Source organism: Diplotaxodon limnothrissa, linkage group LG5 (assembly GCF_057381915.1).
Source record: "Diplotaxodon limnothrissa isolate DT_005_m linkage group LG5, D_limnothrissa_male_GT1.1, whole genome shotgun sequence".
Classification (NCBI taxonomy): domain Eukaryota; kingdom Metazoa; phylum Chordata; class Actinopteri; order Cichliformes; family Cichlidae; genus Diplotaxodon; species Diplotaxodon limnothrissa.
Genome location: NC_140600.1, coordinates 38960110 through 38984185, shown reverse-complemented (window position 1 = coordinate 38984185; position 24076 = coordinate 38960110). Strand labels below are relative to the sequence as shown.

The 24076-nt window shown below is 41.4% G+C and overlaps 1 protein-coding gene across 1 annotated transcript in view; it reads left to right on the top strand.

Moving 5' to 3' along the window:
• matn4 (matrilin 4) overlaps positions 1 to 23466 on the top strand; it is a 29339-nt gene extending 5873 nt beyond the window's left edge. Inside the window, exons 2-17 of the mRNA XM_085353602.1 lie at positions 6883 to 7023; positions 8915 to 9090; positions 9369 to 9527; positions 10715 to 10946; positions 12033 to 12155; positions 13137 to 13259; positions 14276 to 14398; positions 16369 to 16491; positions 16871 to 16993; positions 17776 to 17898; positions 19383 to 19480; positions 19809 to 19940; positions 20291 to 20474; positions 20573 to 20725; positions 21637 to 21741; positions 22050 to 23466. Coding sequence (XP_085209728.1) covers positions 6951 to 7023; positions 8915 to 9090; positions 9369 to 9527; positions 10715 to 10946; positions 12033 to 12155; positions 13137 to 13259; positions 14276 to 14398; positions 16369 to 16491; positions 16871 to 16993; positions 17776 to 17898; positions 19383 to 19480; positions 19809 to 19940; positions 20291 to 20474; positions 20573 to 20725; positions 21637 to 21741; positions 22050 to 22108 — 2109 coding nt within the window. The 5' untranslated portion in view covers positions 6883 to 6950 and the 3' untranslated portion in view covers positions 22109 to 23466. The remainder of the gene's footprint in view (positions 1 to 6882; positions 7024 to 8914; positions 9091 to 9368; positions 9528 to 10714; positions 10947 to 12032; positions 12156 to 13136; positions 13260 to 14275; positions 14399 to 16368; positions 16492 to 16870; positions 16994 to 17775; positions 17899 to 19382; positions 19481 to 19808; positions 19941 to 20290; positions 20475 to 20572; positions 20726 to 21636; positions 21742 to 22049) is intronic.
• Positions 23467 to 24076: the final 610 nt, after the last annotated feature.

Sequence of the window (24076 nt, the reverse complement as noted above, 5' to 3'; positions counted from 1 at the left end):
GTGTGTGTGTGTGGATAAGGAGATAATCACCTGTTACCAAACTGCAGATTTCTCATACACACCTTCCTCTTCAGCAAACACTGCAGGTACTTGCAGGCTGATTTTTTTTCTACATTTATCTAACATCAGGTTTTCATTAATTCATTCAGTTAGCCAAAAATGCAAATAGCTTCATTCTTCGCTCTTTTTTTTATACTTTAACATGTGGGGAAGAAGGTTTTTAGTCATAAAAAAACACCAAACATTAAAAACAGTCCCATAAAAAAGGTAAACCCCCTCAGAAGCTCTTTTTAGAAACAAAGGCACAATAATGAGCAATTTTCAAGGTAACATTGCTTCAGTTTATTTGAGGAACATGCAAGTTAGTCATTGAGAAGGGCTGTTATTTACAATCTGTAAATCAGTCCTGCTGGCAGTACAAGATACTGTATTACCTTCATAACACGAGGAAAACACCCTCTGCTAATGAGTGAGCATTTAGCAGCAGATTTCTAAGGAAACTGAGAACAGAAGAAATCCAGAAAACTTTTCATTTTTCAAGCCTTTAGCTTTATGATTCTCCTCTCTCCAGCACATACCTCCACCTCTCCAGGCTCTCCTCCACCTGTTCCCTACTCTCACTACAAATCACCGTGTCATCTGCAAACATCATCATCCACAGAGCATCCTGCCTGACCTCATCTGTCAGGCCGTCCATCACCACTGCAAATAAAAAGGAGCTCAGAGCAGCTCCCTGACATAATCCTACCCCCACCGTGAAACGTCAACCTTTAGAGAGCGAGTCTTTCATGCAAAGCTTACCATGTACTGACTTCATATTCTCACACAGATTTTAGTGCTATTGATCTTTAAATAAAAATTCCAACTTATTTCCAATTTGTTGACCTACCTTGATTATAACAGGATGAACAAGCAAATCTGTGTTTTGGGTTTGTACCCTCAGAGTTGTAGAAATTCATGTTTACATGTAAATACCTTCATGTGTGAGCCTGACGTTTCGTGCAGTGTCTCTGTGTTTCACAATCAGCAATAACATCTGCAAAGAACATTAAAGCCCAACAAAAACAAACAACAGGAGTCAACAAGATGCCTGTGCTTTCCATCTGTCAGCAGTCACCGGACCAAAAACACATGCTACAGCTCCTGTGATTTACTGCCAGCTCTGACCAATGCTGAAACTGCCAGCTTTGTAAAAATCCTGTGAAAGGGCTTTGTGTTGGTTGGTGATGTGAGATGCCAGATGAACAGTTTGGAGTCACATTTGTCAGCCTCTGTTGAGCAGCGAGGGACAGATGGAGAAGAATGGATCCAAAACAAGCTGAAACATATTCAATGTTTTGACTGAAATGTGCTGGGATCCTGCTCATTCTTTCTTGGCTCTGTGTGCGCACGGACATGGCCACAAGTCACTTTATTTGGGTTAAAAAAACTGGAGATGAGTTTTAATTAAGGCAGATAAACAACAGCCAAAAAGAAACTGCTTCTCAGTTAAAAGATTAGTCATATAATCAAAAAATGGATTAATTCAGAAAATAATCAGTTTAGCCAATAATCAATTTGTTACAAATCTTTCCTTCAGTAACGTGATAATTCTGATCACCATCAGGCCTAATGCAGCTTAAACGTCCTGTAAATGTGCTCTGCAGGTGCTGAAGCAATGCCCATGCCCGGTGAGAGTTCCTTCTGTCCACTGCCTTCAGTGTGAGTTGACATCAGGGAAGAGTGCAGGGAAAGCAGGAAAATGCATCAACATGTTCTTCTCCCAGAGGGAGCAGCACTAACAGGAAACCCAGGCCTGATAATGTGCTGTTGTCTAAGTGTGTCTGTGATCGTCTGTGCTCTGACTTTGTTCGGTAACAGCACAAACGTGTCCATTCAGACGAGCTGATGGGAAGCTAAGAAATCTGCAAAAATGTGGAAATGGAGCCTCTGACATAAAACTGATTCTTTAGACAGTAATAGTAAAAATTATGTAAGTACTTTTACTTTAGTGTTTACTGGTGTAGTGGAGGTTACATCACTACAATCACAGACAATTAGAAATTATATTCCACAGCTTTCATCTGATGATGATATGACTCATTATGGATTTACTGATCAATTTACAAAACTCACTGAAAGCAACAATAATGTTACTTTTTCATAAACTAAACAGGAAGTATGAAATTGAATGTGTTTGTATGTAACAGGATCGATGCAGCTGAGCTTTAGTTTTAGCTGTTTGAGTCTTTTCACTGATGGATGTAGACCGCAGAAAGAAAATAGTTACATGAAAAACATGTAACAAGGGTTGTAATGGGATCCTGCTTTTTTGAAAGTGTCTTTTAAATGTGTTGATGGAGTCTTAACCATGAATGCCATTTGGTTCCATCAGATTCAAGACAACGCAAACATCCTCTCCGCTGAAATCTCCAAACCAGAGAAACCCAAACTTAAATAGTGCAGATGATTTGGAGATGGACTGTCCTTAAACACAGCTGACGGTCGTATTATGACATTTATGAGTTTGACCTTTTACCCTCTTAAATATCAGCTTTAAAAATGACACGTGGATAAATCCAGAGGTTCATTTTTGCTGCCTGAGCTCGAAAAGAACTTTAAAGAAACAGTTTGTGTTTCATCTCTCGTGGTAAAGTCACCTTCACGCCAACATCAACAATATCTCTGCTCTCTGACTGCCTTGTTACAAGTAGCTGAGTAAACTGCACGGTTGATTTACTCTCCAGTATGTTGCATCAAACTGCTCCTCACAAGCATCTAGCTGCCTTTCTAAATGTGATTTTGTATTTAAAGCACATTTTCTTTAAAATTAGGAAGCCCATTCAAATACATTATACTGTCATGCTGCAGTTGCACAATATAATGTGCTGTTCATAAAACTGATATCACAGTGGACAGTTAAGATACTGTAGTGAATATATTTCCAAGAGTGGTTGGCGAGCAGACCATCTAAGTTTGTTTACTGTGCTAATGGAAGGAAACAGGAGCTCGAAGTAAGACTCACACTGTTAGCAGCCTCGCAGCCACAGCGAGCGGCAGCCGTCACCACCAACTCGTCAATGAAATGTTTAACGAGAAAATATTGGCTCTGAGCTGAAAGATTCTCTTTGTGGATAATTATAGAACATATGCTGCTCTGTGACCCGGGCTGAGGCAGAGCTGTGATACGTGTGTGTCTGCAGCGCACACGCTGAGCGGCGGCAGGATCCAGTGGATTGTTGTTTAGTGGGGGAGACAGGAAAAGGGGAGGTGGGGGGCTGGTTGCTGCCCTGTGGGTACAGAAAGCTGTACCACACACACACACACACACACGCACACACACACACACACACACGCCTTCCCTAGCAAGGTTATTATTGGTAACGAAAACTAACGAAATAATGAAAACTTGAAGTGAAAAAACATTTTCGTTAATGGAAATAAAAATAAAAACGAGACTTTGCCAAAAAAGGAAAACTAACTAAAACTGTAATGAGTGCTCACAAAACTAAAATTAACTGAATTTATAGCAAAAATGTGTTTAGTTTTCACTGATGTGTGCGTGTCATACAATAGTCTAGCGTGAAAATGAGGTGGTTTCCAGGTTTTTTTCTTGCTGTGTCTCACTATGCCAGCAGGTGGCAGTATGTTAGTCGAATCGTCTGTGTTGCTGCTTCGTCCACGCGCAAAATCGTGTCAGCAAAAGTCGGGAGAAAGTGCCAGAGTCTAATTTGGGATTGCTTTGATTGGTAATCTAGCTTACCTTGAAGGTCAGGGAGCACGCCCAACCCTCATCCCCAGAAACAGAAGCTAACTCCAGGCAAGGCAGCGTGATGCATCCCGAGACAACTCCACAAAAAACATTAATGCAGTGCTTCAATCGGCGACCTGATGGCTACTGGTTGGTCAGTTCGCAGGAACATCACAAGCGAGACGAAGCGTTGGCGAATATGTTTATTGAGACTGGGATATACATGCAGCGTGTGGGGATAGGTTAATTGGATAATCCAAATTGCCACTAGGTGTGAATGTGCGAGTGAATGTGAGTGTGAATGGTTGTCTGTCCCTGTGTGTCGGCCCTGCGACAGACTGGCGACCTGTCCAGGGTGTACCCCGCCTCTCGCCCTATGACAGCTGGGATAGGCTCCAGCGCCCCCCGCGACCCTGAAAAGGATAATGGATGGATGGAGACCGGGATATCTACACAACTGTGTGAGTCAATTGTCTTCAAAAAGTTTAGTAATTCACTTGAACCAAAATTAGGAACACCTGGTTCTGCAAGAGTTCATAGCCTCATTGGGGCCAAGATATATCTTTTTATAGGTACCTGGTACCAAAGGTTGTTCATCTGCCCTCATTTCCTTTTTCCTTTTCTTTTTAAAGAACCCATTGGTTCCCCATAGGTGGGAATGTGAGTTGTCTGTCTCTGCGTGTTAGCCCTGCGACAGACTGGCAACCTGTCCAGGGTGCAGGGTATGGTCGCTGGAATAGCAACATACCCAAGGATGAGCAGAAGAGAATGACTGATATGATGAAACTGGGATTTTGTTACACTTAATTATTGCAAATATGACTAAAACTATAACTGAAACTAATCAAAACTAAACTGAACACACTTACAGACCCTGAAATCAGTTCATACCTTAAAAAATCTTTAAACTCTGGTGCTTCAGTGGAACCTAAAGTGGGCAGGTGTGCACTGTTACAGTGTTACATGCTTCAATCACACATGAGCCAAAGTTCAGGCTTCAGACTCCTGGAAACACAAAGTTTCTGACAGTTTGTTCTACTCTTGGATCTGTATGATGTCACACGAAGCAGTTATCTCTAATATAGTCACATGACGTGGCGTTACTTCTTGTTCAGGAGAAAACTGCAGCGGTGACCTGTGAGGTCGGGGTGAGCACAAAAACAAGCGGCTGTGCGGTGACATTACTGGTGGGAGGTGAAGCGACCAGTGCAGCGGGTGCACTGGGGCCTTTAAAGGGAGAGAAACTGGGGCCACCCAGGCCTAGTATAAGCTAATAAAGTATGAAATGTGGAGGTGGAAAATATCATGATAGGTCCCCTTACATAAAAACCATAAAAAACACATTTTCTTGAAACATTTTCCTACATGAACTCAGTCACGTCACAGCAGAGGCCTCACTATGTGACATGAGTAGTGCACATTTGTCACGCTCACTAAAATTACTACCAGGGCCCTGATTAGGATTTCACCGTGTCAGGATCTGGATCTAATATTGTGTAAGTGGGAACAATCTGACTGTAGTCTGATACACCCTGAACTTCAATAACAACCACCTTCATTTTATTCACACACTTGTAACAATGGACTGAATATTTTTCAGTAATTAGAAAAATAACATTGCTTTTGATAATCTTTGTTTGAAGGTAGAAGGAATCGAGATCTGTGTAATACGAGGGGCCGAAGCTATGATGATTGATGCGCTCTGCACAGGTCAGTGACAAAATGATAAAGACATAACCACCAGCTAACCTTGAAAACATAAAAGCAAGAAAAATGTGCTCCAAGTGTTTGGCTGAACTTTCGCGGAAGAGACGCTCGTGAAAATATGTGGACGAGAGTGAAAGAGACGAGAGAAAGTGGGCGAGGAGACGGAGGGAAAGGCAACGAGACAAACAGAGACACAAACTGAAAAAAGAGCCTTTGTGCTCGGCTACGTCTGTTGACTCATTACTCTGATCTGAGCCAGTGATGACCGCAGTCTCTGGCAGCCAGTCAGACAGCGATAAACCCCCGAAGGACCCCTCTCTGTGGGCCTAAATGAAAGAGAGGTGGCTTTCATGCTGCCTGTTTGAATTGACCCAGTGCCTCAAACATAAACACGTCCCAGACTTTATCATTATCCCCCTGCTGCTGCTGCTGCTGCTGCTGCTGCTGCTGCTGCTCGCCTGCAGACACATTAGGGTCTCTGTGTCTGCCTGCAGCCTTGTATTAGCAGGTACTGCTGTGCACCTCATCCAGGTGTGTTACGCTGAGTGCTTTATGAAGGGGCAGGACTGGAATGTTTCACTGCCATTGTCATCATTAACACTTTACAGATCACTCTGATGAGCTTCAAGAGATTAAACATTTTTCAGTTGTGTGAGTGGAGAATATGTTCCAAAATATAAGGTATAAGACAGTTACTGTATTCTTAATGAAAACACTGAAGATGCCAATGATTTTTTTTGTTGCTTCTGCTTCCATTTAAAGCTCCATCCAAGTACGCATCATGGCAGTGGTTCAGAAATAATCTCTCTCATCATTAGAACCCCTGAAAGCACATTCCTGTTGTGTATGTATTCAGTAATAGTGTAATAAAATCCAGAACGTATCTACATGACCAACAGCTGCTAATACAAGTAACATGGTGAGCCACACAGCTGGAGGTGGTTTTTAATTTAGACATCCATTCACAATTAAATTCACATCATTCAAAAATCTGTCACAGTCGTCGTCATACAGATGTGTCAGGCCTGAATCGTAGGTTTGGTATTAATGAGGACAAAGCTCAAAGGACAAAGCACCTCAGTTGCTCTCAAGAATGATTAAGTGTGTCTGATGTGATCTAGGAATGTCTTCCAGAGGTAATTTCTAATTTGTGTGTGTTTAGGCACACATATTAGACACAAATAACTTTGAAGGATTAGATAAGAATCGAGGTATGTGCTGTGGTCTGTGTGCTCGGTGCTGGTTGATGAGGCTCGTGCCTGTTCGAGGATCGTCAGCATGGGAAAGAAGGAAAGAGGGATCTCCTGTGTCCAAGTTTGATGTCTTGCAGACTAATCTGTCCATCCTAACCTCTTCCATCTGCAGACATTAAAGCTTTATGACAGCATTGCAGTATGTGACCGAGTCTCAAAGCGGGCACTATCTTGCTCGTCTTTTCTTCACAGTTTGATCCTGTTCCAATTTATCTGAGCCCAGCTGCGAGCGACCCGTCTGCTAGATCGATATCATTTGGATGAAGATGAGACAACTGAGCGCATTCATCCTGTTGACCCTGGCTGTCCTCGCAACAGCCAGACCAAAAACAGGTCAGTGTGCAGATACTGTGAGAATTACTGAAAAATTCTTTTAAAAAATAAATAAAGATTTTTCTCTTCCTAAACAGGTTATATAAATGAGGGCATAATTTAATTTTAAGAAAACAAATGAAAGAAAAGGAAGTCGAGAAAAATGAGAGATAAATGTTTAATGATGGGCATTTAGATGATCAAAAGAACAAGGAGCTAATGTGGGTTTGGATCACAATAGAAACACAGAGTCACGGCACAAAGACAAACCAAAGCCTAAATAAGAAAGCTATGATTTTAAATCAGATGCTTTCAGTGGATTGCAGAGAGTCTATAACTGTAAACAATGGTTTAAACAACCATTTGACAGAACAATTACACCTTTACCAGAGCCAGATGTTTTTCACTTTAAGGGTAGCTTTGCATGAACAGTTCAAAATAATCCTTGGTGGTGTCCTTGTTGAACTTTTGGCTCACAGGGACGTACCCATTTAAAGTCTTTGTTGTTTAAGCTTTCAACATGTTTGATATTAAATGTAAATGTGTCCTCTAAAAGGAGGAAAACATTATAATTTAAATTTAAAATGTCTAATATAAAGTGTTTGTGATGACTGAGATCATGTTAGCTAACTATGAACACACAGTGACATGCGTGTGGCTCTATTGAGTTCAAAACTGTTTTTATCTTTAACTTTTGGAGTCACGGTTTAATTTAATTGACCAAATTAGGACTAAGAAATGGCAAAGACCCAAATTTAGATAGAAAATGTAAAAAGAAGGGTTGAGGACTTTTTTAGAAAAGTTATAACCTGTAAATGTTGCCACCGCAGGTCACTGAATAGGACTCTTTATACAAGCGTGTGAATTATGACTTCTGTGAAAGGCACGAATGTTTCAGGACATATCCCTGACACATATACATTACATCTGCGGCTGACTTGATTTATGTGACCAGACAATGCAGTGGACGTGTTTATAAGGCGTTAAAAATTGGCTACTGTTGACGTCTATTTGAACCTAAAGATGGATTCCATCTGTCCCACACGTCTGCTTATTCTGACACTGAGTCTCGTCTGTTGTGACTTTCACTTTGTCTGAAGAAATTCTGGATGGGCATTAATCAAACAGTTTCTTTCTAACTCGTAAAGCCACACCACAAACACAAGCCAACCTCATACTTCATTCATGACGGCAGCGTTTTTGAACCTAGATGATGTTACAACATGGGAGCGCGTCCGAAAAATATAAAGACAAAAACAGGTGTCCTGTGGCGGCTGACGCCACTGAGAAGCAGCGCTCAGGTGGTAAATAATGTGAACGCTGTACCGATGTTTGAGGAAGGCTGCTGCTGTCGTGCTTCAGAGAGAGAGTAAAATCCACACAATTTAAAAAGAAAGTCGAGTAAGAGAGAAGCAGCCTTTTATCCTACTGATCAGTCACAACAGTAAAATTGTTTAGGTTTTCCTCAGAGCACCAAAACAGCTCTGATCCTTTCACACGACACACAACACCGTCTCGGGGCCTGTGAGTCTCCTCCATCATTCAGAGGCCACGTCTGTGTTTCATGTGTTGAAATCACACTTTGCTTCTCCGGCTCCTGAAAGTGAAACAGTCCACTGCGTCCCACTGAAATTCATTAAACACAGATTACAAAAATATTTTAAAAAAGGCTCAGCAGCTTCCTGAGCTGGACACTGCGGTGAACATCACTCAAACAGGAACGAAGCATTTGTTGGGGAATAATTTGTGTAACGACACAATAAAAATCCCCATGTTTCATGTTTTATGGGATCTCACCAAATTTAAATTTGGAGCTTTTGAGGTCGGAGGATTGCTGACTTCTTCTTGAATTTTTTTCACCATTGTTGAAACATCTAGTTTGAACAGATTCTGCTTTTCTTCTTTCTTCCAGAACCTGCGCAGAAATGTAAGACTGGTCCGGTGGATCTAGTCTTCCTCATCGACAGCTCCCGCAGCGTTAGGCCACATGAGTTTGAGACCATGAGGAAGTTTATGATTGACATCATTAACACCCTGGATATTGGACTAAATGCCACCAGAGTGGGAGTTGTTCAGTATTCCAGTCAGGTAGAGTAACCAGACAGGACCCAGACCTCCTTTCATGTTGTAGTCCTTCATCTCTGTCAGTGCGCCCCAGGGTGGCTACAATGTAGCTGCCATCACCAGTGTGTGAATGTGTGTGTGAATGGGTGCATGACTGAACGTGTAAAGCGCTTTGGGGTCCTTAGGGACTAAATAAAGTGCTATACAAATACAGGCCATTTACCATCTTGACAGCTAACCCTTCTCATCACTAACTGGTCTTAAGATGATGTTTTAATCTTTGAATTCTTCACTGCTTTCAGGTCCGCACTGAGTTCACTCTGAAGACTCACGCCAGGCTGAGCAACATAGTGAAAGCCATCAATCAGATCATCCCCCTCGCTCAGGGTACCATGACCGGACTCGCCATCAGATACATGATGAATGAAGCTTTTACTCCAGAGGCTGGAGACAGGCCAAAGGTACTTATTGGATGTCTTATACACAATGAACCATTTTGTAACCGTTTCCTTTAGTTGTGCTGGTGGTTTCAGGCATTTTCATTTTAAATCTTTACTTTTCTTTTTTAATTATCTGTATTTAAATCATCACAGAAATAAATATCATCACCTATTTTGTAGAAGCTTGTTATAGCAGAACTTTGAGTGGAACTATGCATACATACAGACATTCCTGTCAGGGTCATGGGGGCAGCAGTCTAAGTCTAAACCTCATCCAGGTCCTCTGGGGGGGACACCAAAGCATTCCCAAGTCAGCCAAGAGATATAATCTCTCCATTGTGTCCTAGGCCTCCTAGGAGGACATGCCAAGGACACAAAAGGCATAAAGGAATTTTAAAAAAGTGTAGATGAAATGCTGGAGGCTTTGTGAGGGTCTAGTGCAGTGTGGATTGGACAGCAGTCAAGAGCTGAGGCCCTGGCTGGCCAAACTCTACCTGATGAAGCTGGGATAATAAAAAAAATTCCATCCATCCATCCATCTTCATCCGCTTTATCCGAGGCCGGGTCGGGGGGGCAGCAGCCTAAGCAAAGAGGCCCAGACCTCCCTCTCCCCAGCCACCTCCTCCAGCTTATCTGGGGGAATACCAAGGCGTTCCCAGGCCAGCCGAGAGATATAATCTCTCCAGCGTGTCCTGGGTCTGCCCCGGGGCCTCCTCCCGGTGGGACATGCCCGGAACACCTCACCCAGGAGGCGCCCAGGGGGCATCCTTGTCAGATGCCCGAACCACCTCAGCTGGCTCCTTTCGATGTGGAGCAGCAGCGGCTCTACTCTGAGCACCTCCCAGATGGCCGAACCTCTCACCCTATCTCTAAGGGAGAGGCCAGCCACCCTTCGGAGGAAGCTCATTTCTGCCGCTTGTATCCGCGATCTCGTTCTTTCGGTCACTACCCACAGCTCGTGGCCATAGGTGAGGGTAGGGACGTAGATCGACCGGTAAATTGAGAGCTTCGCTTTTACACTCAGCTCCCTCTTCACCATGACGGACCGGTGCAGCCTACGCATTACTGCAGCTGCAGCCCCAATCCGTCTGTCGATCTAATAAAAAAATTAAAACAATAAAATGTTTCTGAATTTATGGGCTAAGAAAACAAAGATGGAGGGGACGTCAATAACAGCTGTCTCTGGTTGGTTCTGCCGATGGCTTCAGGTTCCAAACGTGGCCGTGATCGTGACAGACGGACGTCCTCAGGACCGCGTGGCTGAGGTGGCCGCTGAGGCGAGAGAAAAAGGCATTGAGATCTATGCTGTGGGCGTGGCCAGGGCAGATATGACATCACTGAGGGCCATGGCGTCACCGCCCTTTGAGGACCATGTCTTCCTGGTTGAGTCCTTTGATCTCATTCACCAGTTTGGCATCCAGTTCCAGGATAAGCTCTGCGGTAAGACTGCAGGACAGGAAATACAAAGTATACAAGTAACTGCTATTACTATATGTGGTGCTTTTTATTTGTCTTATTATTTCTAACACTTGTGTTATATTCTGTAGTATATTTAGATGTTACCACTTATGTAGCATACTATGTTTTTATTTCCAAACAAAATGTTATTGTACCTGAGAAGAATGACAACTATGAGTTCATTTTAAAAACAAATTCAGCTTTTAATCAGCAAAAAAAAAACATTTACCCTGAGCTGGAGTCAGTCAGGATGAGTTGTGTAACTAGTAAGTTTTAAGATTCGTGTGAGTGCAAAATCTTACTGGAATGTAAAAACTTTCCACTCTTTAAGGATTTGGAAGTTGTGTTTCTCTAAAATCTCCATCTAAAAGATTTTGTATTACTGGATCACTTTTATTTAAAGTCATCTTAATGTAAGAGCAGCAAAAATCTTCAGATAAAACTGTGCGATTAAAATTTCATGACATTGGCTTCATCTGGGCCAACATAGATTTTTTATGTAATTAAAAACACAACGTCTAGCTCGAGTTAAAAAAAATTACAAAATCCTTCTGACCGCACATAACCTAATACTTTTTCATAACAACCTCTGCAAATCCCTTAAGTGCTCGATATTTCCTCATGCTGCTATTATTCAACACTGGACTACAGCTAAAAAAAACAGTCTGGTCTCCTGCAGTGGGAGATGCAAAATGCAGACGGATAAAATAAATACAAAAAGTAAATCAGTGAAATAAAATAAGCTCTCAGTGAAAATGAAGAGTCCTGTAGCTAAGAGGTGACAGCAGGGCTAAAACCACTAATCCCATCATGCTTTGCAGATGAAGCTGTAGAGATTGTGTCGTGACTGCAGACGAGTCCTGGTGAAGATGTTTTCTCATGAAGTGTTTTTCTTTGATTAGTGTTGGTTCTCAGTGCTTTTCATTTCACAGTTTTCCTTCAGGGGCACCGATAATTCCTTTCTACAGAAAAAACACAAAGTCGTTGGGAATATGATTTTGATTTTGTGATAATAAGCTGTAAGTTAAATATATTGAAGCTGGTTTTCTGAATGCTGATCTGACACAGGCGTGGATCTGTGTCTGGAGTCAGACCACGGCTGTGAGCACATCTGTGAGAGCACTCCTGGATCCTACCACTGCCTCTGTCTGCCCGGATACACTGTGAACGATGACGGGAAGACATGCGCAGGTAATTTGCAGTTTGCTCCCACTATACTAAAATATATACAGCTACCAGCAAAATCAAAAGGACAACTGTCTTTCCCTTTTGAACTCTGTATTTTTATTTTTGTCTTCTAGTGGAGGAGATTAGCATGATCTACAGCTGTCTGAAACTATCTGTTTTAGCTCTTTATTCTTAAAGGCTAATATAAGCCGACAATACAATAAAAAATAACTCTTTTATTGGGTGAATGTCAAAATCTGAGAACAAAGTTCACAAAAGTTTCAGGGAAACACAAAGAGACATTCAGGCCCCACAGAGTGAGTAATGATGGGAAACAGGAGGGAGAGGAACACAGGTTAATAATCAAAAACTAAAATCAACAGAATAACACCAAAACAATGAAACACACTCACAAGAAAAATAGCAAGAAACAAAAACGCAGCACCAGGTCTGGGACCATGTCAGCTTTTTTCTGATTGGTTAAGCAGCAGAAGGCGGGTCCTCTGTGCTCGCAACAATGCTGTCCTCTCAGCACCCAGACGTTATATTGTTACTTCGTTAGAGTTATTTGATATTATATTTTGCACTACCCTACTGTATATTACTATGTACTAGTATTCTTATTGTATATCTTATTCCTCTGTTCCTCTCTTGCAGCACTGAGCATGTGTATGACAAAAGAATTTCCCTCAGGATAAACAAAGTTCTTCTTAAATTATTTTCGCTTATCTTAAAAAGTAGAAAAAAAACTGCCTGAAACAGAGAATTTTCAGGAAGTTTTTTTGACTTACAGGGGAAACTTGAAAATATGAAGCTTTGTCCTTTAGCACATGTGTGACAAGAAAACAGAATAAAAGAAAAGAAAAAGTCAGTTTTAGAACCAGAAAATCAAACAAACACTGGAGAGTGCTTATAATAAGTAATATCATTCGTGTGTGTGTGTGTGTGTGTGTGTGTGTGTGTGTGTGTGTGTGTGTGTGTGTGTGTGTGTGTGTGTGTGTTTAGCCATAGATCTGTGCGCTGAGAGAAAACATAACTGTGAACAACTCTGCGTCAGCTCGCCGGGCTCCTTCACCTGTGACTGCAACAAAGGATACAAACTGAACAATGACAAGAGGACCTGCTCAAGTTAGTCACACACACACAATGTACATGCAGATTCACACATCTCATATCGTTCACCTTTATGCTTTGCTTTTAAATGTGTTCTGCTGCCATTGATTCTGCTGCTTGGTGAGTGAGGGTTTGCATTTTGTTCCTCCGTCTCCAGTTTGTACAATTAAATCTTTTTGTAGATCTGCTTTGAAACTTTCCTCACACTGCAGGAAGTAACATACGCACATGTACACACACCTTAACTGCACACAGTCAGCACACACGAGGCTGATTTATGAGAAACATATAAATGAAAATCTCTAAAGCACAAGTTAGATAGCATAAATTCTGAAACAGTACAGTATGTTTACACTAGATCCTTAATTTCAATGCATTCTAGTCATGCTGTGTTTCATAAGCCAGCACATCGAGTCCCACACTCCTAGTTAGCATGAGGCTGATGTTTAAGCTAGTTTATGGAAATTGGAACATCTGGTACGATGTGTTTCTTCTGAAAACCTTTGACAGTCGTCGTTGTTTATCTAAGATACACAGACTCAATCTGCTGATTTTCTTGCCTCAAATGTTTCAGAAGACATTTCACTGGACTGTTCATCAAAGTATGAGAAAGTTTGCGAGTGAGCCAGCACGTCAGTTGTGGTTTGAAATTCTGGGACAGAAAGCGAGCAGGAGCTTTTCAGCTAATCAGTTACAGCTCAGTGTTTGCATGCTTGTGGCATGCACTAAGAGATGGAGAGCACCTGTCAGTCACCGATAGCATCACTGCCTCACGGCTCACCTGTCAACAGTATGAATCCTTGCAGTACCAAACCCATGTGGAGATATACAGTTAGAAATGATCATTTCATTGTATTTGTATATCAGCTTATTGCAGTAAGAGTCATTCACAAATGAGGTTCATATTTGGGACAGAGCAAAGCAGGTAAAAGCCGAGACTTACTGAGAGACAAGGGGAACATAAATGCAACCCACACATTTGGCTGCTGTCCTCTCTGCTGCTCATGGCCTCGCTGCTTTCCTCCTCTCAGTGATCGACTACTGTTCGTTTGGGAACCACAGTTGCGATCATGAGTGTGTGAGCGTGCTCAATGGCTATCGCTGTCGCTGTAACGAGGGATACAGGCTGCTGGAGGACAGCAAGACCTGCCAGGGTAAGCAGAGCGAACATGGAAGAAAAATCATAACCGGTTAATAACACAGCCACGATGTCCACTGCTGTTATGACGGAGGTGAGGCTCTGATTTCTTTACACTGAAACCGGCCTGACCCAACCGCTAATGCATGATTCAGAACATTAACGTTTCCCGAATGTATCTCTGGATTTGGTTACTAGATAATCATGACATTATGTAGAGCGCTGGAAGAAATCCACAATACTAAATTATCATTTTTGAGGTCACCACAAGATGATGAAAAACACTTTAATGATCCCTTAAAAAAAATTGAGTCGAGACCTGAGAGATGGTGCAAGAATAAAGCAGCATGACTAATATGCAGTAGCTTTTTTTCAGTCCCCACTCAAACTTTATAGAATTACTCAAGATATGGGAATAATTCAAGGAGTGTTTCAGTGTGGAAAAATAAGCACAGGTACAGCAGAGAGCATGCAAAGGACAAGAATGCCAATTTTTGGACACTTCTGCTACAGCAGCAATGTGGCAGAAAGCAGAAACATTCGATTCCTAGCATGAGCAGCGGGGTAGCATGTGATTGTTAAAGAAACCCTCTTCTGCTTATTTCCACCTCCATAACTTTATCTTTGAGGCTTTGCATGGTTCAAAATAACTCTTCTTATACTGAACCTCCGTGCAGGTCTTCATATTCTGTCTGAAACAAGCTGCGTTCGCTCCAGAGCTTTGTGTTAGGTATATCCCCTCTGTGACATCATAGATCCAAAAGTAGAAAAAAAGCTGTCTGAAGTGTGACGTGTTCAGAGCTGTCTGACGCCTGAAACGAGTGCTTGCTTCACAGCGACATGTTCGTCAGGAAGCATGTTGTGTGTCTTTAAGGTTACTGATGCGTCACCTTTGTGAACAAAGTTACAAACAACATAAAAATTAATAAACTGCTTTGAAGTTATTCTGACTTAAAGGATGAAACGGCAAAGAGAAAATGCCATTTAAAGTTTTAAAGAAGAAATAGAGCTTGAAGGATCTCCTCAGGAAGTTGTTACAAAACACTGACAAAGTCCCGATCGTCCTGCAGAATGAATCCATCGTTGAGGTGCTGTCAGCTCCTGCTTTTGATGCATTTCCATGCTCTTTAACATAAAAATAAATCTGGTGGACCTTGGGCCCAACTTTGGAAGGACTGACATCAGAGGTTATGAAAGGAGCTACAACAAGAAAATTACCAATGACTGGCTGATGGAGTCCTCATTTTCTTCCCATTTAAATAACGCCAACTTCTACATCTGTGGCCTGCTTCTTTGAATTTCCTGACATTAGTCGTTCTGACTTTCAGCCCCAAAGTGTTGAGTGCTGGTGTCAGCCTTTTGGCTTTGGGACCAGTTCTTTGGTAAAAAAAAAAAAAAAAAAAAGAAGGCAGGAAGCGTTTACTGAGGACCTTGCGTAAGGTGTCAGACTGATGCAGAGACAATAACATCAACAGCTGCAGCAGAGCACCTCTTCATCAGGAACCTTTAAAATTAAGACCATTTGTGGGTGCAAAGACTTCCTGTTCTCCTGAAGCCGTACACATCTACACAGCATGAATAAGACACAATGTGACTGTAGTTCACAGCAGAAAGGAGACATTTTTAAGTAATTCGCAGTCGGCTTTGAATACACAGTTTATAAGATAAGTGTGACTCACAGTCAATTAAAAATTAGATTCAAAGATTCAAACGTCATTTAAAGGAGTCCAGATGAATAAAAGGGGATTGCGTGCTTATATTTGAATAAATCCTGTAATCTCAGAGTTTGGGGTTATTGCATGACGTCTACCGTTTCCAGAAATTAATATCTGGCATTTAGTCCATCGATCTGAGCCCTTACTGGAAACCTCTGAGAACAAAATCCAAAGCAGATGTCAGAAGTATATTTGTTTGGCTCAGACGCTGATAAATGTTAAGAAAAAATCTTAATCACAATTACACACTTTCACTCAATGTGTTGTTCAGCCATTGACCTGTGCGCTGAGGGGAAGCACGACTGTGAACAAGTCTGCATCAGCGCGCCGGGCGTCTACACCTGCGACTGCAACAAAGGATACACGCTCAATGAGGACGAGAAGACCTGCACACGTTAGTCAAGCCCTCGTGCAAATACACACAGGTGTACACGCACCTGCAGAAACACACCTACAGTCAGAGAAAAGGCTGCTCTTTCTCCTGTTCGTTCTATGAGTTAATATGAAATGCTTGTTGTTTCCAGCTCCTTTAAAGTAAGGACTGAAAACTGAGTCCATCTGGGTCTCTGTTTGGAAACATCACTTTTATTTAACACATGCAGAGTAAAACTAGACACTTAGAGTCACATTCACTCACTATAACGTTATAAATTGGGAATAACGTGTGTGTGTGTGTGTGTGTGTGTGTGTGTGTGTGTGTGTGTGTGTGTGTGTGTGTGTGTGTGTGTGTGTGTGTGTGTGTGTGTGTGTGTGTGTGTGTGTGTGTTACTCAGCCATTGACCTGTGTGCTGAGGGAAAGCACGACTGTGAGCAGATCTGTGTCAGCGCTCCGGGCGTTTTCACCTGTGACTGTAACAAAGGATTCAAACTCAACAAGGACAAGAAGACCTGCACAAGTCAGTGAATCTCACATGAAAACCCTGCTTGTGTTTATTACATAGTGCACCCGATAAAAATGTTTGTTTTACTGTTTGCTTCCAAACAGTAAAAAAAAAAAGGGGGGGGGGCACTAAAAGATGTCACTGAGCTGCTGATTCGCTCTGCTAGGCCAACCAAAGGTGCTGAGTTCAGCTCTCCATTGATGGATGGATATAAATTCTAGATACATTTCTTATGGAACTACTTATTATCCAAGAAAAGTTATTTCGCACACTTTAATGAGGACTGGCATGTTCATTTAGTTTGTAATATCATCCTCTACATTAAACAAACAGGCAGGAACGGGCTGATGGAGCTCTGCTGCTTAATGGCCGTGGTGTCGATTCCCAGGTTGACACCATGTGTGAAGGCTGCTTGATTAATCACATTTTAATTCAGTTTTCAGTGATTATGAAAACAAAACAGTTTCTTATAGGTCAGCTTTAGTTTGTTTTATAAATCTTGTGCATTTGTTCCTTTTACATACTCGAGTACATACTGTTTACTTACTCGAGCCTTTCGATGAACAGCATCAATTCTTCAAAAGGTTTGTGTAGGTGAACATATGGAAGGATTAATGAGGAGGTGGTTTTCACCATAATCTAGCAGCAAAGATAAGTGTTGACCTCCCCGAGGTCAAGTCTTCCACACCTGTTCACTAAGCCTTTAGTTGTTGTGCATTACTTGCGGGTGAACAGTTTTTTGCATGTGTCTCTCTCTGCTATGGTGTAATATGTGCTTTCTGTCTGTTTGTTGTCAGACATGAACATGTGTAACACAGTGGAGCACGGCTGTGAGTACCAGTGTGTGAGCACTCCAGGCTCTTATCACTGCATCTGCCCCGAGGGACAGCTGCTACAGGACGACGGCAAGAGCTGCGGCAGTAAGTCATCATCTGTGCAAATGTAAAATCCTCTGACCTGTTTCAGCAGCCCTGAGTTAGTTTAAGAAACTCAGCACTCTGTGCAGAGAGAGCTGCTTCAGGATTAAGATGCTAGCTCCTGTGTGAACCAGCAGAAATGCTGCAGGTGTGGGGAAAAAGACTCAAAAAACTTCAGAAAAAATGCTGTCTTTTTATTAAATCAGTCTATGACAACAAAGCTCAAAGATAAATTATTAACCTGCACTGCTGAGCTTCACTATATTTTAAGCCAAAGCATAAGAAATGTATTAAAGAGGAGGATAAAGATTCAGGGCATTTCAGTGGCAGCTGGACGTTGATCAGGTGACTCTCAGTGAAAGGAAAAAACATTCAGGCCCCGAGCAGAGGTTACGTCTCAGGAAAGGAAATAAAGATGTACAATGATCTCAAACTGATGTTAAAAACAGCTCAGTTATGTCTGGATGAAACGAGCTGGACAAAGATGTTGGGATTGTTTTATTCCTCCTGGGAGGGCGAGCGAATACCAGCGTACCTGCCAGTAAGCTTCACATCACATTCTGAGGCAGAGAGACAGCAGCTGTAACTGCAGCAAAAGCTGGTTCTACAAAGTATTGACTCAGGGGGCTGAATAATTGCGCACACCCCACTTTGCAGTTATTTATTTGTAAAAAATGTTTGGAATCATGTATGATTTTCGTTCCACTTCTCACGTGTGCACCACTTTGTGTTGGTCTTTCACCTGGAATTCCAATAACATTGATTCATGTTTGTGGCTGTAATGTGACAAAATGTGGAAAAGTTCAAGGGGGCCGAATACTTTTGCAAGCCACTGTATCATCGCTTCAAGAGCTACGCTCCAAACCTGCTTTCCAACTGCTGCAGACATCTGAGAGCAATCCTTAGTCACTATGACGACAACAACAATAATATTATTAAAAATATTAATAATAACTCAGTAAAACTGAGCTTCCTTACCCTGTTTTGTTTTGTTCATTTTATTTCAATGACGTAAACAGTACAAAAGTTCACCTTGGAAAAAGAAAAGAAAAAATAAAATAATACCCAAAATAAAGCAAAAATGCTCTTCAGCATCGCTCCAGCTTTTCTGAGCTTTTCTGGAAGAAGCTCACTCTTATTTAATCAGTTTGTATTTATCCAACTTCCTTACTGACATAAACTGTGATGACAACAACATACGTCTCCCTAATAGCAGAATATATACACGATGTAAAATCCAATGATTATACATTCAGCTCCATAACTTTACCTCCACACAAACTGAGTAACTCCACTTTTGGAAAGTTACTAGTAAACTCTGCAGCTCTGCCCACTGCACTGACTCATGTCACATTTTTTTACTGTGGTATTTGTGTTGCAGTGTTTGTTTAGTATTTCATGTCTTGATTTCTTTAATCATATTTTTCACAGTGAAATAAATTAAATAATTAAACCTCCCGTCCTTCGTTTGTCTCGTTCTTCTTCAGCCTGCAAGTCTGCAAACATCGACCTGGTGCTTCTGATCGACGGCTCAAAGAGTGTCCGCCCTCAAAACTTTGAGCTTGTCAAAAAGTTTGTTAACCAGGTTGGAAGTATTTTCTAACACACTGAGTATTTTACTGCCAAATTGCAGTATTATTTCATATGTCCATACCTGCACATGCAGGACGGTCACAGAATAAAACAATGCCATCAAATATGAATTACTGCAGGAGGAAGAAATCTTGTTTTGGCTCCAGAAATAATAAACAACTAAAACAACATGTCCTGGACATTCAGCAAAAAGATATTTTACATATTAAATCTTAGCTAGTGATACTTCTTGACATCTTTGTCTGATATCTTAAAAACTATCAAATAATGTTAAAATAATAAAATGCTGAATATTCATCACCTCACCTGGGTCCCTGCAGGTCGTCGACTCTCTGGACGTGTCTCCTCACGGTACCAGAGTCGGTCTGGTTCAGTACTCGAGCCGGGTCAGGACCGAGTTTCCCCTCAACATGTACCACACAGCTGATGAGATCAAAGCTGCAGTCATGAAGGTAGTGCTTCTGTTTGTTTGTTTGTTGTAGCCGTGACAGACAGTTTGAAACATCAAGCAGTGGAAGTAACTTAAACCTGCATTCTTGCTAATGGCCAGCAGGGGGCAGTTCTTGCTTCTTCCTAAAGAAGTCCAGCTGTAAAGTGAACGAGAGGTGGCGCCAGTATTGTGAGATTGTAATACTTGTGTGACGCTTAAAGTCAACATAAAGATTCATGTATTTTACATATACATACAGACCCTCAGCAGTGAACTGCAGTTAATGAAATCCTGAATAAAAGATGAAACCTGCACCATGTTTGGGCCCTGCTCAGCTACACGACTCGAAATGTTGTTACTGTCCATGTTCAGGTTGAATACATGGAGAAAGGTACGATGACCGGCCTGGCCCTGAAGCACATGCTGGAAAACAGCTTCTCTGAGGCAGAAGGCGCTCGTCCTCTGAGCCGCAGCATTCCACGAATCGGGCTGGTTTTCACAGACGGACGCTCCCAGGATGACATCACCGAGTACGCCAAGAAGGCCAAAGAAGCCGGTAAGACCCAGGATGATAATAACAGCATCTGTAGCTCAGTGTCTGAATCAAGCAGTGCAGCAGTTATCATGTGACCCTACACCTGTGCATGTACGCAGGCATCACCATGTACGCGGTGGGTGTTGGAAAAGCGGTGGAAGATGAGCTCCGTGAGATCGCGTCTGAGCCTGTGGAGAAGCATTTCTATTACACCACTGACTTCACCGCCATCAGCACCATTGCTGAAAACCTCAAACTCAATGTCTGCCCAGGTAACATGCTCTGCTAGACCTGACCGCAGCGTGTAAAACAGCAAGTAAACAGACAAGTTAATCTGACAGCATATTATTGGTTCATATTCTGAGGCTTGCTTTCTGCCGCAGGAAGTGAAAAAGCTCTATCACCTAAAAAACTACCAATGTGAACCTCATGAGACTTATTAAAGAGATGAAGAATGTGCAAACAATGCATTAAATCCTGGCCTTGGGAGAGTGCTGTGTTTTTAATCCTCTTTAAGTTTTTAATATTTTTTTAATACTTAAATTGGTTTTAAACAGGAAAAACATCCTGAAAGTAAGAGAGGATCCTCCCCAAGAGGATAATTATATAAAAATCTTCTCTACTGAATCCTTCGGTTCATGCAGCTTATATAATGGTGAAGGTCATTGGTTGATTGCACAAATAAAGCACATTACAACCTTTTATACACTTAGAGAAGAGTTTTGTACCATAAACAGCTGAAATTGATAACATTCATCATTTTAATAACAAAAGATTTTGGTCAAAGCTTCAGCAGAACTTTCATGTGATGGTTTGTGTGGTTTTTACTGGTAATTCATTGTAACAATGTCTTTTCTTTGTCGCCCTCTACTGACAGAATTACAACATGACAATTGCAGAAAAAGAGCACTAAAAACAAAGCAGTTACAAAACATTTTTCCTGAGTGTAATAATACTGTACCGAACAATAAATCCTCAGGTTAAAAAATTAATAATAGTACTTTATTGGTTTAGCCTGTTTGGAGCTCTAAGTAGACATTAAAGCTAAACAGGTAAAAAATTAAACTACAGCACTTCATCGCATCTTATGAGCAATGTCTGCACCTTCAAGATAACTGAAATTAACACAATGTATATACAGATAAAGAATATTATATATATTCATATATTTTTCCTTCTGCAGAGGAGAGTCAGGGCGAGATTGAGGTGAAGGACCCCTGTGCATGTGAAAGTCTGGTGGAGTTCCAGCAGGCCACTATGAACAGCCTGGAGCAGGTCACACAGAAACATATCCTTTAAAACAAAAACACATAATATCAGGTAATTCTGTACCTTCAGGTAAAGACTCCAGTGTCTTTGCATATTAAATCTCTTGTTATTGCTCTGGGTGTTTTTTTTATTAACATGATAGCTGTTGTTTGTTTCCCTGTGACTTCGGCTTAGAAGCTGAAAGTTTTTGGGGTGCTCAGCATGCAGGTGACCCCACCCCCCTCTGCGCTCTCTGTACCAGATTTTTCTTCTTCTGCTACATACAGAATACAGTGAGTGTGTATGTGTGCATGTTAAGTACTTATGATTCCTTAATGACGTGTCCACTGGCTGGGATGACCGCGCGCCTGGAACAGCTGGAGAACCAGCTTTTCTCCAGGAAGTGATCTGTTGACTTCTGAGCGAGCACAATGGGACGAAGAGGAAGAAGAACAAACTAAAGCTTGATTTATAGCACTGCGGTAAATTTACCCCATAGCTACAGCGTAGCCTCGCGTCCTAGCACAAAGCCTGAGAACAGGCTAACGTGTTTGGTCTGCTTGGTAGTAAACTGCTGTGTAATGGCAGTATTTTGATTCAGAAGAATAAAGTATCCCTGGAACTAAATTGAATAGGTTGTAATAATATTGAACTTGCTTAAAATGCAGTAGCTATATTCAGCCAAAGTAAGCACGCTGGTTTTTAGATTTGCTGTGACAAATTCAGGTTCAGACTCTAATCAGTTCTGAAATCTCCCGTCCTGCGTTTCTGTGGAAAGAGCTGTTGTTCAACATTTATTAGCTTCAAGACCAACGAAAGATCTCTGGGGAGATTGAACACAGGACAATAAATCAAGCTTTGAGAAGAGTTCGGCACATTCCGACAAACCAAATCCTCCAAATCAGCCTCAACGGAAGAAAGTGCCTCCACTCTACGACATTTTTCCAAGTAAAGGTGCTCTTATACAACAAACGGTCATAAAACACATGGATTTGATATTTCAGGTTCCCCATGACATCTGTTACCTCTGCCATTTTCTTTTTGGGGATATTTGTGTTTAACACAGTTTGCATAAAAAATGAACATCTGAAAAGTGAAGCTAATAGAGAATTGCCTTAAATCTACGCCTCACTTGATCTATGACCTCAGTTAACCCTCACATGATGAGTTCATGGTCAAAAAAACGAGTTTACTGTATGTAGTAAATATCAGCACGAACATGATTCAGTAAAAATCTGAATTTTCTCACACACAGTGTTCATTCGTCGCCACCCATCATTCGCCTGTTCTTTATTTATAATTTGATCTCTTTTGTATGGTTTGTTAAATATGACGTGTTTATTACAGTTTGTTTTATTTTAATCAGCAGCAGAATGACAAAAAGTAATGAAGTGCTATTACCACTCTGAATATTAAAGTCCTTTGGGTCATTTTCAGTAAAGTCATTACGTGCTTGCATGTAGACGGTAGATTTTTATCTTAGGCCTAAATGGTTAAAAGTGGTGAAGAGAAAACTGAGGTGTAGTTTTTAAAAAAGGGAATTTTAGATGTTTAAATATCACTATTCACCGAGGCTGTGGTCGAGTAAAGTAAATGTGAGCGCAGTGCAGGAATCAGTGCACAGAAATGTACTATGAATGAAGAAAGGTCACCCTAAAGGAATATTAAAAAAACTGAATTACAGTCATAAAGTCACTCTGTAAATGAACCACCTGAAGATTGTGTTGAATGTCTGTGTCTTATAATATATAAACGACTGCCACAAATTTATACCCCTTTGTATTTGAATCCCTGTATTTTTTGTATATTTTATAAAAGGTTTACATTTTTTGTATTTTTCTAAGGAGTCTCTGTATTACAGCACAGACGACAATAAAGGAGTGAACTTTCATTTATTTGATGGTGTCAGTGAACTCCTGCAAAAGTTTTTATGCTCTCATTTCTTATGTACATCTGTGCTCTCTAGATACTCTCATGTTGCAAAGCCCAGCTGGTGGATCTAACCACTGCAATTAAACTACACCTCTAAAGTGTGTTTGAGGTGTTGGTGCTTACTGGAGCATTTCCGAGGCAGTTATCAGACAAATAGTATGCTTTACTGTGTTGTTGGTTCTTTACCAGAAAACAAGAAGGGAAGAAATCTGTGCTGCAGTTTAAGTGACTGAAAAGACGTCTAAATATGTGAGGAGCAGCTGTTCATTTGGATTGCAGTCATCCCCACAGATGGTTTTTATTTTGTTAAATTTCCCACCACTTGTTCCTCTCTAAGGTTTATGTAAGTGAGTAAAAGATAAATGCCCCAGGCATGTGCAGTGAGCAAAGCAAATCTGGGATGATACAGATTGGGATGGCCCAGGCATTTATCTTTTACCCCT